A 15,563-nucleotide genomic window follows, 5' to 3' on the forward strand; every position below is an offset into this window, starting at 1 on the left:
GTCGTAACGGGCGGTTATTCATCAACTTAGCCAGACTCATCTTAGATAAAAAAAAAATAGTTTCGTAGAATTGGCTCTCAAACGTTTTGTTGAGAAGTTATTGAATTTAATTCATTTTGATTGAGGTTTACTCAAAAAAATGTTGTTTATCGCTTCTGCTTAGTACCATTAGGGGGGTTGATGGCATTCGATAATACGTTATAATTGACCATTTTAATAGTGTTTTTACCTCCAGAGAGAGAGAGCACAAGGAGTTTGCCTTCGATCTCCATCTTTAGATTCTGCTGTACTCTTCGGTGATGTTATAAACCTTAATAGGAGAAGACATAAAAGAAGAAAAGTCGTCCATATTGTATACATAAGAATTGACTAGCCATGTAAACCACTTCATTGTAATGCTTACCTTTTGAACAAAAATCTCAAAAGCAGTAGCTTTACTGTTTTTTTAAAGTGATAACGTTGTAAAATTTTAGTTCTGCAAAATAGATTAGAAATAAAGCTCGATACAGTACTGACTTCTCTTGGCAAGGGAATTTTTGGAATGACCTCTAAAATTTGTACTTTTTAATACATACGCTAATCAAATGCCTTTTAAAGGATATTACATAAATATGTTATACTGATGATGATAATACTGCGCTCATGATACGCTTTAAGACTCAAGAACGAACACTGTTGATGTTGAACAACATCATTACCTTTTTCGTTTGTTAACAACAAATTCTCTTGCTTAACAACAGAAACTAAAGCCCGATTGGTTATTTAATGTGAATTGGTTCTGTTGTCCATGCTCTATTGAAGTTGAAACCATGATCAAAGAAATGCGATTGAGGTAACGATTTTTGTATCTCATCGAGGAATGGTTTAATTAATTGTACTGGTTCCTTTCCATAATCGGAACAAATTAAATTATTTTCTTTTCGTACCATACCGTACCGTTTCCTAGTGAGCAGCAATTACATTTTAAATCTGAAAAATATCGTTTTTAATTCCATCAGCCGTACGGCGTTACCATCGACGACTCACAATATCATGTATCCTTTCTTCGGCTCAGCTCAGACTCGTTCAAAACATGCAAACAGAATGCATTTATTATGCAAAATTATTCAACCCCTAGTGTTTGCATCCGGTGCGGATGAGTTCGAATGTTGCATTGTCACGCTAAAGCGTCAGCTGGAACCTGGACCAGGAGCTAGGATCCGAAAAGCAAAGTGAAAAAAATAGACAATCGAAGAATGTCTGCATGTTACATCCATTACATGATTCCGATTCGGTGTTGCGAAAATATGGCCAGTAGGTCAGAGGGAAACAAATGCTCGAACAAATGCTGAACCAGCAGTGTCGACCCTCCCTCCTCCCCTCCCATTTCCCGCTGGTGGTGCTTTTCCACCCACCATGACACAAGCACAATGGAGTCGCCCGAGTTGTTGAAGCACTTTGTCGGACGGTTAGTCGTTTAGCTTGTTCCGAAGCGGAAGGTAAAAACAGGACGTGTCAAATATGTTCCACCGGACACCGGAAGGTGCGCGAGGATACGATGTTTTCTTGCACCGGTGGAACACTGTTCCCAGGGAGCATTCTTCTCGTTTGGGCTTTTCTTTTCGCACGGAAAACAAGCTCCCCAGTGATTGAACGTGTGTACTGCAGAAGCATCCTCTGGGCATTGAACATTTCACGAGCGTCTGACGGTAGGGAAGGTTGACAAAACGTTTCCAAGGCAACCGAAGAGCCGGTACTGGTTGGGAGGAAATTTATTATCAAATTAATTTGATATCTCTAAAGAGTCTTCCGCATCTTACCGCTCGAGTACACTGCTTCCGGAAGGAAGCTCTTATAGTTGGGCTCTTTACGTATTACCAATTGAATCATCGGTGCATCAGAACATTCCAACTTTTGCAGCAAGTGCAATTTTGTTGCTGCTACTACTAGTGTGCCGGTCGTCGGTTAAAGGGATACCGAAAACAACCGGTGCCAGCGTGGTACAAAAGCAAAACGCTCCCGGGAGAATTCCTAGCTTACCGGGTTTACCGATGCCCGGTTAGGTGACTATTACAGAGAGGTAAAGCAAAGACGACAGAGTACGGAGGAAAGTGTACATCCACTCCAAAACTAAAGAAACTTTAAATTAGTTTCCATCCAACCCAGTGGGGTCATCTTCCATTCCCAGCACCCATGTCCATTCGTGGTAAAGTAGGTGAAGATTCAGAAAATTGTGTTGGACTTCTTTCTTTTCTTTTCTTTTCAGTGTTGGTCTTGACTGGAAACTGGATGCAACCAATACACCCATCCACTTTACAGCATCCTTCAGCAAAGGCAAATGAATAAAAGCGTCCCAAAAGTGGTTGGACCAACAAGTTTAGCTAATACCGCAATTAGCTACATGATTCAATTTGTCCGGTGCTCGATTTATTTTACATCCCTTCCATTGTGCAGCATTCGGATGTCACCCTGTGGCAGCTTTTCGGTGCGTTGTAGTTTTTTGCCAAATGCGCACACTCCGCCACCATCAATTAGTCAAATAATCAACGAATTAAAATTAAAACTTGCCAGTTGCTAAAGTTGTTGCAATGTTTACACTGTTTGAACCGAAGTGCATTCTTTAACGAGCGAGATGGCTTGCAAGGATAACAATCCACCGCACCGCAACGTTGTCTGGCCAGCTTGTGGTGTGCGAATTTTCACCCCATTGTTTCATTTTAATTAATGACACCATCGTGTCCAATGGTTTGCACATAAAAGGAGAGCTTACCAACATTAGACGGGCTATGGTGGCATCTTCTGCATATCAAGGACTTGTGCGCCTTCGTGTGGCGTTTCACCTCGCTGCACTTTTCTCTGCGCTGGTCGCAGCTTGGAAAACACTTTCGCTAAGTAATGAATTCTGCACCAGATATTCGCAAAACGGGAAGCGAATAAATTAATACCATTAACGCCCGGGGGCACATTGAAGAGCCGTGCACTTGGGGAATCTGACACGTTTGTCGGACACGGACTTTCGTCTTCGTTTGATATCGCTGATTTTGGGAAAAGAAAGGGGATGCAAAAAAAAGGCAACTAAACGTCGGCTTTCATCGTATCGAGAGCCTTACAATGCTTGAAATCAATTGGAGTTTGATTCGTAGCGTGGCGAATAGCTGATTGGTATTTAATTGGCAATATGGCTTCCAGAGAAATACAATTGTTTCGGTGCCTCTTGGAGATCTGAACAAACGTCTTAAAACATTCGACAAATGCACAATGTATACAACGAAGCAAGTGCAATCGAAATGGAAAACGAATAAATAACGAATATATGAAAAAAATCTCTATTGGTTTATGCTTCGTTGATTGATCGAAGCGATTGCATTTACAATAACAATGCAGTGAAGTTTAATTAATTTAAAGCTTACAAAGCTTAAATGAAATTAATATTTCAATAAGGTTATACGTTTACAAATTTTCCTATTTCACTATACAAAAACTAGACGTGTAAATCATCTCAAGCTTTTCATCTACCAGTGAAGCATTAATCCAATTAACGTGAGTGCCCTTGAAGAGCTGACACACCACAGATATGGTCGTTTGAAGTCATTTATATTAGCCCACAGCTAAGTGATTCAGTCAGCGGCTAATGAACTAGCTGGCTAGCTCCCAGTCGTGCATTCGGTTAGTTCCTGAAAGATCCATTTCCAACCTGCTATCCCCTTTCATTATGACGGACTAATGGGAACGGGGTGGCTATTTATCCCCCCTTCAACCCCAAAACGCCCCCCGGAATCCGGTGCACGAAGAAAATTCCCTGTCTTCCGCCTGTCACTAAATGGCACAATCACTAATCGGGCACGAAGGTACGTAAGAGTGCACGTGAAAACCATATCCATCCGTTTGCTGCCAAATCTCAACCCAGTGTGTCCATTCGATTGTGTGTTTTGTTTTGTGTGCGCACAGTGTCAAGAGTCATTGGCTTCGTTTTTCCAGTTTGCGTTGATAATTATGATTGATGAATCGATCTACCGCAAGCCTGTCTCGAGACGGTGCAAAGTAGTTCCTTCCTTTCGCTTACCGGTTTTGCGAAAAAGCGGAAGCGTTACCCACTAATGCGTGGCTCTTGCCATGGGAGGTCATTAGGCAGGAAGGTTCACATTTCAGCAAATGACCAGTGACACGCGGATCGCGATACTAGAAGCCAATCGTGCTAAATTAATCAATTGTGAAAATGTGCCTTGGTTGTAAGGTTGTTTGATAAGAGGAGTTTGGTTTTCTGCAAGATTTTTCTCTTCAAGTAGTCTGGAATATGATAGAACATAGAAAGAATATGCTTTTCGATAAACTTTTAAATGCATTATTTAAGCAATGTATGTGAAAATGGGACTATTTCTTACTTCATTTCGTCCGATGTTTCTACGACGTCTTACTAAGTCTCCAAGAACCGGTTGAATTTCCGTCTTAAGCAAAGCTAAAAATTCTGGACCTTCCTGTTTAAATCGCCAAGTCGTGAATGTCTTGTGGTTCGGACTCTACGTATATTTCCTGGCACCAAATGTTTTAGTATTCATTTTCGATTTTAGAACTTTTCATTATGCTTGTTTATTTAGAGACGAAGTTTATCTTTCTTGGTAGATGAGCTCCAATTACCCCGTGTAAACTACAATGAAGATATTGAAGCATTTTCCCTTCTTATATTACTTACAGTTTGTACCAACTCATCAATCGTTATCATGCTGCAGGTGATGTGATGTGAGTGCGAACCCACAATATGAACTGTACCGCCATCAATAGTAACCAGATCGAAACGACACCAAACAATCTACCCCGGCTGATGGGGGGCATGGGAACGGCCACACCATTATCGACCAGCACTCCCACCTCCCGCACGGCCAAGGCCACCATCTGCAGCGGAACGGGAGGCACGGGCGGTAGCGTAGGGACGACCGTGTTTTTCCACCGTACCACCAATAATTTGCTGGATGTGCCGCGGACAACCAATAGTTCCGAGGAGGAAAACTCACCGACGGAATTGAATACCTGCCGCAAACTAACCGAAAAGCCACCTCTGGTAAGGCAGGATTTAAATTGTTCAATTCCATTAGCGTATGATTGTGAAGAGAGATTGTTGTAATTTTAGGTGAAACGACTTACGATGGGTATTCTACGAACGGCTGAAGATAGCAGACCGCTCGTCCATAGCTCATCGTCTCCATCGAGCTCGTCCAGCTCGTCACAGACCATCTCGGATGGGTACGTAAACGAAGGTATATGTGCGGATACGGCCGAAACGACACTCTCCACGACTGTGTTTACCAGCAAGCTGCCCGGATCTACCGCCACCGCCACGACAGCAACAACGATGATCGCTGGAAGTAGTACCATTCGAAGTCCACTTTCATCCGGACCATCCCTAGCAGCTGGTACGAGCGTTCTGCTCGATGCTGGTGGCCCTCGATACAATCATACGGCAACAACCCTGCTCTACCCACCGGCTGTCCCGCTGCGGAACGATAGTCTCAGCCTGAAGGAACAGCACGAACTGAAAGGAGCCCCCTGGTTCCAGGCGGGCATACCACGCGAAATTTCGCTCGAAGTCCTGTCGCGCCAAACCCCCGGTGCATTCCTTGTGCGCCAAAGCACCACCAAACCAGGATGCTTTGCACTGTCGCTACGTGTACCGCCACCGGCACCGAAGGTGGCACACTATCTAATTCTAAGGACGATACGGGGGTACAAAATAAAGGTGCGTATAGGTGGTTTTTCCTAATGTGCAATCATACCGATCCGACGGTTTGGCTCAATTAACGCGTTGGTTTAATCTCCTCGTTACAGGGCTTTACGAAAGAGTTTACCTCCCTAAGGGCACTGATAACGCATCATTCCGTGATGCCGGAGCTGTTGCCCGTTCCGCTCGCACTACCAAGACCACCGCAGATCGTCCACCGGCAGGAAGATCCGGAAACTTACGGTTCGCTGAACGACTTTCAGAATATGATTACCGAGTGATAGAAACCGGGGAGGTGTTTCTTTCTACAATCTTGTACGGTTCTACAAGCATTAACTCACATCACACCAAGCGAATGAAGCGATATGTTTTTTTGGATTTATTCGTTTCGTTCTACATCAACGCTCTATCAGCCACGAAAAGAAACTTTCAAACATTTCTGGCTATCTTTTTGGAGATTGTTTTTTTTTTAGTTTCTGAGCTCGTTTTGAACGCACTACAGCCGATCCGGAACTAGTAGTGAGTAAGTTACGGCAGTAAATTGTCTGATTTAGCTAGAATTTGAATATTGTCTTGCACTATTCACCCTCAAAAGAAATAAAAATTATTTTCTGCAACTTTTGAAACTCTATATAATAGGATAGGAATACTGTCAATTTGTGTAACAGTGAATTTGAAACTAATTGGAGACCACGTGTGAATCGGTTCAAACCATACAAAATTAAACCCTAGTCAAAAGCAGCTCGAAGAACACGATTGAACGCTTCCGGAAAGGTTAAAAGTGATAGTAATGTGAATGTCGTAGAATGCAACTAGAGTAAAAGTGGTGTAAAATGAAACAATAACATTAAGGGACAAGCAGTTTACGCTAGTACATCGAGAAAGGTTAATGCGGAATTCTCCCGCAATTGTAGACAAATATTACCGAGATAATGAAAGAAACAAGTTAAGCGTTAAAGCAATATAACAATATAACAAGTTTGATGGAGACGAAAGAAGTGAAAAAGACGACATAGAGGAAAAGATTGAATATGTGAATTAAAATACCAAAAAAGCTTAACTGCAAACCAGTTATGGGAGAATGAGTGCATTATTTAAATATGTATTTTTAATTGTACGATTGTAGAGGTTATTGAGATATGCTCGTAGCACGGGATTGGAAAACACCCGCCCTCGTTATAATACGTCGGGCTTCTAGGCTCGTTCATATGGCATGGCGGAGGCAAAAGTTTAGCAAAGATTTTGTAATGTTTAAATTTCTTCTTTCACAAAAACGCACGCACATACGGGCGTACTTATTGTCAATCACTTTCGTTGTTACGGACACGCATGCGACTAGTATCGCTCATAGGATCATAGGAGTTTGAGCTGTAGTTTTTTTTAAGCCAAGCATGTGTAGGGGGTTTTTCTTCCTTCTAGCAAATAGAAGGTACAGGCGAAGGAAAGATTCCACTATTCTGCTGCGTAATGCTTTTTTGTGTGTCATTTTGTTTTGTTCTCATCTTTTACCGCGTGAGCTTTAAAAAAAAAGATAATTCTATTCAACTGTATACGAAGAGTAACGATTCTTCCGGAAGACTTTACTGGTTGCACACACCGGTGCAGATATTTAGGATGATTTGTTTTAAATCTACGAACGTTTACGAACAGTTGCAATTAAATGCCTTAAACTAAAGGAGTGCAATCCATTTAGCGCTTTTGTGTTAACCTAATCTTCATTTGTTCTTAAGTTGACAGCAATGTTTCGTTCAATTAAATACATTTCGTTGGAACACACGTAGTTAGCATCATTGAGCGTAATAGCGTAACAGCTGAACGATTTGCAGGTAGCAGGTAATCACACGGAAGCTTTACTAAATTCTTGCTATAGAAGCCTTCTATTCTTCGTATATCCTCTCTGGCTCTTCTACAGTTGTGCAAAAACACACACACAAACAAACGAAATCTTTGTATGGAACTTAAATAAAACAAAAACCAGCCATAATCAAAATAAACTAATAGTATAAACCATGTGCTGACCGTGCCGTCGCCGCTCGTCTGTTTACAGTACACAGGTGCCCCTTTGCTGCGACAGCTGACCATTATAAAACGAAATAAACTTATATGTTCAGCACGTCTAGAAAGAAACATGGATCATTGCATTGCGAGGAAAGAAACATTGTTTGGCAATACACTTCCTAACGCATTCATTCGATATCAAGTTATGGTTAGATTTAGAGCAATATCATTCTAAAGCTATAGGCATGGCTCGTAATATACTACACAGTGTAGGTTCTTGAATTATGAAAAAGCTACACCAACATACATAATAACATGCGTTTACGAATTTGCTAACAGAAACAAACTCTTCCGTTGTGCTTCTAATATTGTTGCGACACAGCACATCATCAGTTGCACCGGATTTGCACGATAAGCAAACGTGTTGATGAATAATCACCAAATGGAAATAAAAATAATAACCTCAACTCCTAATTATTGTCGCTCACACTGAAATCCTCAACCCGTAAGCGTAGTGTACGCTAATATCGAATCTGGTTCTGTTTTGATTTGCTTAAGTCGAATATGTTTATCCCTTTCCGCTAGAACAACGTAATAACGCATATCGTGATACGAAAATGTGGGAAAATTGTTCCACCGCTGCACGCTTACGATTGCTTCGTTTCATCGTCCCCAATGTCGGCGAGTTGTTTCCAACTAAGCAAATCGTTTAGTAGTGCTTCCATAATTGGATTTGGTCCAAGACTTTTCACCTGCAAATCGATATTGAAATATTAGTGATGCGGGTTACCATTTTGTTTGCTCTGGTTTTTTAAATTGTGCCCCGGCACATATTGCATTCCACATTCTTCCCTTACCTCTTTGCGAGCCTCTTTGTCGAGTGCGTCAAGTACGTCACGAGTGTACTGAAAACTGCCCAACTTTTCCAGCAACGAAATGCAATACCTCTTGACCTCAACATCGCGCGTTCGTTGGCGTAAAATATCTGTATGCGACAGACCCAGGGAAAGGGAACGGAATAAATTATTCGTTTCAGGAAATTAACAGCCACGATCACCACCACCGTCGGCAGAGAGTGCTTGGCAAGATTCCAAACTTTTCCACCACCGGCACCTAATACTCACGTAGAACTTGCTTATCGTACTTTTGCGTCTGTACCGCGTGAATGATCGGGAAGCTGAATTTTCCCTCCGTTAAATCCTCACAGTAGCTTTTGTTTTCCGAATATTCCTTCATGCTAAGGTTGCAATAATCATCCCGTATTTGGAAGTACAGCCCTAGGATTGCCGTTAGTTTGTTGAAATCGGTCCGATTGTCACTGAAAAGCTGCATCAGCCGGATGGCAAGCATGAACAGTCCGCCCGTCTTACGAATTGTCATCTGCTTGTATTCGGACTCGGTGGGACAGGCAAAATTGTCGCGCCAATAGATTTCCATACCCTGGCCCCGGTGCAGCTCCAGCAACTGCTCCGTATATACGAGGGTCGCGTCCGGATGACCGAGCTGCTGTACCTTCTCCAGTGCCAAAAATAGGACATAATTGGCCGCATTGATGGTGCTCGCAACGCCGTAAATTTTGTGTGCCACCGGGATACCTCTGCGGAGGATAGAATTGTCTTCGATATCGTCGATGCTGGAAATAGAACATCGAGAAAACATCGAACGGAGAGACAGTTGGGATTGGGTGGGGAGTGGATTAGACGGGGTGGCCAGATACAAGACACAGTATATTAGTATGGTTGTGCAGCGTAACTGTGAAGCATGCGGTGAGGTAGGGTGCCATTTGCTTCAACATAAACAAACAACATGCTGACGGTGCTGGTCTTCATCAACCGCACTTTAGTGGCGTAAACATTTCTCCCCCGAGGCACGAACAAGCAACGTATGGATATGAGTCAGCATGATGAACGATACTTACAGCAGACTAGAATTGTGTAGCATTTGGACTATCTCACTTATCGCGGCCAGTTTGTCGTTGGGAATGGATAGCCAATGGTTTATTGCTAGCGCTAGTTTCGAGCGAACCTGCTTGCCAGGAATTTGTTGGATGTATGAGAACGGTTGCAGCAATGTCTGATGATAAACACAGAAAACAAAGAACATATTAGCCGTTTGTTTTTACGGGAAAGGGGCATTCAACGCCAAAAGCCAAATCGAAAGTCACATTCACCTCATCCTGTTCTTTTTGAGATGATTTATCACGGCACTTGTCCAGAATTTCGTTGAATTCATTCATATTGAACGACGACATTGTTGATCTCAAGGATACCACACACAACAAGGGTCTGTAATTGTACGCGTGCAAACGCTTTTTTTACGATCGACCTCCACACGCCAAGGTGCTGCTTCCGATACTAGGTGCTGTACCAGTTTAAAATCACGCTACTAGAGTTTCTCCGATCGATAACTGCTGCACACTCTGCGCACTCCGTTCGCATACCGAGCGAATCCTTCCCAGCGGTCTGCAGTAGTCCGCAATGGAGATAATTTAGTTTTTTTTCTCTTCCGATCGGGTCGATATTTGTTCTACTCAAACTTACTCACTGATTGTGCTGCAATCCTGAATGCAAAATACTAATTTCACTTACGCATAAACATACTTAGCAATAGTTTATTATGTTTGATAAGCTTTACTTCGTTTGTACAATAGGCATTTTCAGAAAGTTTAGATAATACTTGTACGAAACACCTGAACAAATGTTTGTTTTGATTAACAGCCATATTGATTTGACAGTAGTACTGTCACTGATGTATCTATATCATCCAGTTGAAGACTCAATTGAAGAATTTCAAAAATTTAATTTTAAGTTTATGGCGAATTGATGTACAAAACCGTGATGTTTAAATCGGTATCATTATTATTTCGTTGATTTATCACAACAATGTAATCGACGCAGCGAATGCACTGGGAATTTCTAAAAACTCACTTTCAGCTAGCCCTTTCTGAAGGGAGGTTTGTTGTCATTGAGCATGCCTTCAGTAACGTGCGCTGACAAAATTAAACACATTGACGACGACGTGTCAGGGGAAGTGTTTTCGAATGTTGTTTTTCTTGAACGTAAACGTGAGAACGATCGTATTCGCGCCAGGTTTTCCGAAATATTCTCCAATTGGTTCCATTCAACCTACGAAATATCGCAATGGCAGCGATGCACGCACATCCCGGGCACCCTGGAGGTTCGCGGATGGCTGGCCCACCGCCCCTAGCACCTTGGTCACCCGACAAGAAGCACAGTGACCGCGAGCGATGGGTTTGCATCTATCCTGCGTACATCAATCGTAAGAAAACAAGACAGGAAGGTCGCCGAATCCCGAAACAGTGCTGCGTGGATGATCCATCACCGCAGGAAATACGAGATGTACTGCAGGCATTGAACATGAACGTGCTGGTGGAGTTGAAACAGTATCCACGAGAACGTAGCAGGGTATGTCCGGGTAAACGAAAAAGGCCGATATGAACCGATAAAAAAATATATTCTTCTTTTAGGAACTGCAATGTCGAGGCCGAATTCGTGTACAGCTACGTAGTGACGATGGTACACCGTTAAACTCGGAATATGCCTCAAGGGACAGTTTACTGATGCATCTAGGTAAGACCATTCCGATGTTGAAAAGTAGACAAACGAAAGCACCCGAACAATCGCAGGCCGCTGCGTCCTCCAGTGCAGGACATTCGCAAAAGAAGGGCAAAGGAAAACGTCGATAAGTAACACAGGCAAGTGAGGTATATGAGCTAGCGCAAAAAAAACAGCGCAGGATGTTTAAAAACAGGGCAATAAATGAAAAAAAAACTCGTTAGCCTAAATTGTGATTGCATGTATTTTATAACACTATGAAAGTGAAAGAGAAAATTAAATTTTATTCCATTGTGGTATTTTTTTAAATGCCCGGTTTGCCTGGTTTAATCTTCCTCCGCATCGGTGGTGGAGGTGCCATTACAAAATTCTTTACTTTGTACGCCTAGAAAGTAGTATTAGCATTTATTAGTACCATTCACAGCGATACTACGCTCACAATCGTTACTTACCCTTGCCAGTGGACCACAATCTTTCGTAAAGTTTCTACGTCTGCCCAAACAGGGCCGCCGTCTTCTGGCTGGCACAACGAAGCCCGGCTGTGCAACCACTTCATCTGCTTCGTTGTTTGTCGATGTTGCATCCGCTAGAACTGCATCACCGTCACGCTTTACTCTTGTTTCCTCGGATTGACCTACCGCAAAAGGAAAGTCATGATAGAACGGAGAGTTTATAAAATTTCAAAATTAATCACCTTTTTCGAAGTAGTCCAAAGGTAGACATTGCGGATTGTAATCATCCTCTGCATTAGTGGCAGTATCTGTGTCGTCCGTTGCACTTTTGGTCGGTAGTCCACACCCGGCGTTGAACCAAAGCACCGTTACAAGCGAAAAGGTAAGTAATGTACGATTTAAACCCATCTCTCCTTTCTATGTACCCCGTTGGTTAACCAGAAACGAGCTAGAACTTGTATCATCAGGCTCATTTTATACCTGTTAATACGTGTAATCTAAAACGTGCTTCCGAGTAGCCGTATGGTTATTAATCTGTTGGGTATCACTAGGGTTGCAATTCTTCCGGCTTGTTGTTAGAATGTTATCGGGACGGAATTGGACGTGTCGTTGGGAAAATTTTAACTTTGTCGACCTTTTTTTTATTAGAGTCTATTACATGAATTCTATTATATTATTAAGCTACAGCAGAAGAATACGCACAGCACAGTATTTGTTCTTTATGGACAGGTGCTGATCGCTACGGGTGCCAGTGATATAACTGTAGCTTTTTAGTAACTATTAAAAATTATGTTCATGAAAGTTTAACAACAGTTGTAAGGTATTAAATTAACATTAACATATTAAAATAATTTCATTTTACATAAAGCATTCCGAGGATAAATCACAACGAACGCGAAGAGATAGTAGACATTATTCCTTTTTTGTATTTGTGTGCTAATAATTGCAGATTTTTATTTCTTAAATATAAAAATTAATCATAACACTAGGGAGCATAACATGCTTAAAGTTAGCAGTCCATATTCAACTGCATTTTATCCTACAATATTTTACATTTTCATGAGTTCTTCCTTAACACATCGCTTACCAACTGTTTTACGTTCTATTCGTGTAAGAAAGATCTACAACTTCAGACTTTTCCATGGTTGGCCGTGTCACAGACACGACACTTTCACTCGTGACATTTTCCGTCATCGTGCTGGTGAGATGCGTCGGATCTTCAGTCGTGACACGTTTGGAGGCAAAGTTGGAGAACAAGATCTTATGAAATCCAACTCTTCCAGGGGTGTCTTTCGCTACCGGTTGATTTGCTCGCCGTCCGAACCGTGCCCGCGTGGATCGTTTCTGTGGCAGCTGGATAAATAGGTCGTACACCAGTCCGAGCTGTTCACTGTTGGCCTTAATTAGATCAATACATTTGGCGTCTAAACGGGAAGAAATGAGAATATGTGTTCAAACCATACTCTAGAACGAATGGCTGATTGCTTACGTTCAGACGGATCCTGACTACATTCACAGATACACTCTTCACCACAGTAGAACCCATTGCACGTTGGACAGAAGCTGCACAGATCACGGCAAGACCGCTGTTGATCGAGGAAGTGTGCACTGCTGTCGTTGAAATCGGGCGCATAAATGGATGCCGATGTGACCACTGCAAAGTACAGAATAGCATGATTAGTGATATCCCTTCAATGGAGGATTTAAGAACTTTCACGGTCATTACTTACCGTCCACATGTACTGACACTAAAAGTAGCACAGTCGTTCCGACTAGTACGAGAAACAATCGCTGTCGCTGTGGCTGCATTGTGTTCGTTCGTTGGCTGTGGACTAAATGACCGACCGGTACCATTTCCTCACGTTCGGTGTGTCGTTTTTCCGCGGAACTTATCACCGTTGACACTTGGAATGTTTAGACTTGCAAACCGAGGGTACTTACTGGGTAGAAGGTTTATTTTTTGTTTTGACCAACTTAAACTTTTCCACCAAGTGCAACCTACTAAAAATATGCACAGCTGAATAGAGTCAAGGTTGCAAAGGAGAACAACACACTAGCAGCTTTAACCGTTCTCATTTGGGCGTTGTAAAAACGTTCGTACATGGTGGCAACATTCCGAAGCTGACATGATGTGCACCCGACAGGGCCTAGCAAGAGACAAGCGCTTTCTTTGTACCGGTGTTTTATATTCACATGTGGTGACGTTGAACGTGGTTAAATGGATTTGGGGTGCTTTGAACACGCCGATAAATGGTAAGTTTCGAGATAAAAATAATCTCTCCCCCCATTTTTGATTCTACTATCCCATATCCGTCCATGAAGGCAGCTGAAGAAAACATTATTGGATGGGTCGTCCGGTGTCATAACCGGTATAATGACATGACTAGTCCACCGGAGTCTGTTGAGGCTGTACAATTGTTGGTTCCTGCTCGAAGTTTTTTCTCTTTTAATTCCAGCTAGTGATCCTAAATATTTGCTAATAATAATCAAAGATAAATAACCGATACTGATACATAAAATCATGAAGCTATACAAAATATAATTGATGGAAGAATAATAATCTAATTAATTCAAATTAGTTTTAAGTCATTTCAATCTTATTAAACGATGCATCGATAAATACACTATGGTTAGCTTTAATCGTAAAATGTGTTCAATACAATACATACATACCCTTGGCGACCATCGCTAATAATGTCACTAGTTACACCTTGGAACAATACTTGATTAAAAAATTTCGTTTCATGACCACTATTTAACAGTGGTCAATAGACAAGGTCAATGTTAGTATTTATTACTAGGAATAACAAAGATTTTGAAGAACCAATGTGCTTAAATACGTTTTGCTCTTCAGTGGTTCGTTCAATTCTTGAGTTCAATTCAGTACCTTGGATGCAATTTACTGAAGGTTGGTCCAATAGAACAGAATTGATCCAACGAAGATTTACCCGACCAGCAATACAGAATCTTCAATGGTTTAATTTAAGTAATTTACCTTGCTGCCATGACTCCTGCTGCTTAATGGGATTATAACCGCTCCATCATAAACGGGAAGTAGCATAAGCTGTGTTTATTGTCAAAATACTAATGGTTATTTCAAATCAAGTTGCATCACGGTTGAACCGCTGTAGTAAATTAGTTAGCCAACTGATTCTTGTAAAACTGTCAATGAAATGTAATTTAATGTCATTTATTTATTGTTTGCCTCAACGGGCTATACAACAAGACTTAAAGTAAAATTATATGCCATCTTACAAACTAGATTAATCCTAACTAAGAACAATTCACAGGAAAAAGGAACAAAGAAAGCAACACCAAACTGAACATTAGGAAAGGGAGTTAAAAGAAGAAAGACGGAAATGAAAGGAAGACATAGAAAAGGAGCAGCCATAGAGGTAAGAAAAGACATAGAAATGACGAAGGCCAAAAATTAAGGGATCGTTTGAGTCATGACGCGTGCGACGAGTAGGAATATGAAGAAGAACACGGGATCGTAAGGATCGGAAGGGCACATAGTGTAGAGCAAGGAAGGTGCATCAGTCACATCGAGAAGCAGACTAACACATTAACTTACCTGAGCTTCCTGACGTCTGATCTCGTGGCACGGAAGCTGTAAAAGTAGACAGCGAGTGGAGGGTAGTATATCAGCTAAAGGTCTATGAAACTTTCAGGCAATAAAATTCAGTCATCAAGTGAGCATTTGGTATCATTTATATCATATCATTAATCATTTATATAATTTATCGTCTACATCGTGTATTCGCACCGTATGCTTTACACCACTCAACAGCCTGCCTGTTGTTTTACTTTATATATGCTGAAATATTGTACCTCTTTGGGCTGTTT

General features: G+C 41.7%; 5 protein-coding genes across 5 annotated transcripts; 2 read left to right on the plus strand and 3 right to left on the minus strand.

Annotated features, from left to right (window-relative positions):
* Positions 1–4,735: 4,735 nt before the first annotated feature.
* On the plus strand, positions 4,736–5,973 carry LOC128713665 (EGFR adapter protein-like). Its single transcript, XM_053808528.1, has 3 exons — positions 4,736–5,035; positions 5,105–5,710; positions 5,800–5,973. Exons 1-3 carry the CDS (start codon positions 4,736–4,738, stop codon positions 5,971–5,973), a joined length of 1,080 nt encoding a protein of 359 aa, XP_053664503.1.
* A 2,364-nt stretch (positions 5,974–8,337) lies between these two features.
* LOC128712740 (terpene synthase) lies at positions 8,338–9,941 on the minus strand. Its single transcript, XM_053807615.1, has 5 exons — positions 9,861–9,941; positions 9,609–9,763; positions 8,815–9,323; positions 8,548–8,675; positions 8,338–8,442 (listed from the first exon to the last, which is right to left on the minus strand). The coding sequence occupies exons 1-5, from the start codon at positions 9,939–9,941 to the stop codon at positions 8,338–8,340; spliced, it is 978 nt and encodes a 325-aa protein (XP_053663590.1).
* Positions 9,942–10,830: 889 nt separating this feature from the next.
* On the plus strand, positions 10,831–11,396 carry LOC128713666 (signal recognition particle 19 kDa protein). The gene is made up of 2 exons (XM_053808529.1): positions 10,831–11,115; positions 11,178–11,396. The coding sequence occupies exons 1-2, from the start codon at positions 10,831–10,833 to the stop codon at positions 11,394–11,396; spliced, it is 504 nt and encodes a 167-aa protein (XP_053664504.1).
* Positions 11,397–11,569: 173 nt separating this feature from the next.
* LOC128712741 (uncharacterized) lies at positions 11,570–12,125 on the minus strand. The gene is made up of 3 exons (XM_053807616.1): positions 11,960–12,125; positions 11,718–11,899; positions 11,570–11,650 (listed from the first exon to the last, which is right to left on the minus strand). Exons 1-3 carry the CDS (start codon positions 12,123–12,125, stop codon positions 11,570–11,572), a joined length of 429 nt encoding a protein of 142 aa, XP_053663591.1.
* A 687-nt stretch (positions 12,126–12,812) lies between these two features.
* On the minus strand, positions 12,813–13,526 carry LOC128712743 (uncharacterized). Its single transcript, XM_053807617.1, has 3 exons — positions 13,448–13,526; positions 13,207–13,371; positions 12,813–13,141 (listed from the first exon to the last, which is right to left on the minus strand). The coding sequence occupies exons 1-3, from the start codon at positions 13,524–13,526 to the stop codon at positions 12,813–12,815; spliced, it is 573 nt and encodes a 190-aa protein (XP_053663592.1).
* Between the last annotated feature and the right edge of the window lie 2,037 nt (positions 13,527–15,563).

Source organism: Anopheles marshallii, chromosome 3 (assembly GCF_943734725.1).
Source record: "Anopheles marshallii chromosome 3, idAnoMarsDA_429_01, whole genome shotgun sequence".
Classification (NCBI taxonomy): domain Eukaryota; kingdom Metazoa; phylum Arthropoda; class Insecta; order Diptera; family Culicidae; genus Anopheles; species Anopheles marshallii.

Bases quoted from the DNA above. Each gene is read 5' to 3' on its own strand.
- LOC128713665 (XM_053808528.1), top strand. From the start codon at position 4,736: ATGAACTGTACCGCCATCAATAGTAACCAGATCGAAACGACACCAAAC. The intron at 5,036-5,104 runs GTAAGGCAGGAT...TTGTAATTTTAG, and splicing joins TAACCGAAAAGCCACCTCTG to GTGAAACGACTTACGATGGG. The intron at 5,711-5,799 runs GTGCGTATAGGT...TCCTCGTTACAG, and splicing joins TACGGGGGTACAAAATAAAG to GGCTTTACGAAAGAGTTTAC.
- LOC128712740 (XM_053807615.1), bottom strand. From the start codon at position 9,941: ATGTCGTCGTTCAATATGAATGAATTCAACGAAATTCTGGACAAGTGC. The intron at 9,764-9,860 runs GTGAATGTGACT...GTTTATCATCAG, and splicing joins CTCAAAAAGAACAGGATGAG to ACATTGCTGCAACCGTTCTC. The intron at 9,324-9,608 runs GTAAGTATCGTT...TTCTATTTCCAG, and splicing joins CTACACAATTCTAGTCTGCT to CATCGACGATATCGAAGACA.
- LOC128713666 (XM_053808529.1), top strand. From the start codon at position 10,831: ATGGCAGCGATGCACGCACATCCCGGGCACCCTGGAGGTTCGCGGATG. The intron at 11,116-11,177 runs GTATGTCCGGGT...TTCTTCTTTTAG, and splicing joins ATCCACGAGAACGTAGCAGG to GAACTGCAATGTCGAGGCCG.
- LOC128712741 (XM_053807616.1), bottom strand. From the start codon at position 12,125: ATGGGTTTAAATCGTACATTACTTACCTTTTCGCTTGTAACGGTGCTT. The intron at 11,900-11,959 runs GTGATTAATTTT...CTTTTGCGGTAG, and splicing joins TTTGGACTACTTCGAAAAAG to GTCAATCCGAGGAAACAAGA. The intron at 11,651-11,717 runs GTAAGTAACGAT...ACTACTTTCTAG, and splicing joins ATTGTGGTCCACTGGCAAGG to GCGTACAAAGTAAAGAATTT.
- LOC128712743 (XM_053807617.1), bottom strand. From the start codon at position 13,526: ATGCAGCCACAGCGACAGCGATTGTTTCTCGTACTAGTCGGAACGACT. The intron at 13,372-13,447 runs GTAAGTAATGAC...TGTACTTTGCAG, and splicing joins AGTGTCAGTACATGTGGACG to TGGTCACATCGGCATCCATT. The intron at 13,142-13,206 runs GTAAGCAATCAG...CTTCCCGTTTAG, and splicing joins TAGTCAGGATCCGTCTGAAC to ACGCCAAATGTATTGATCTA.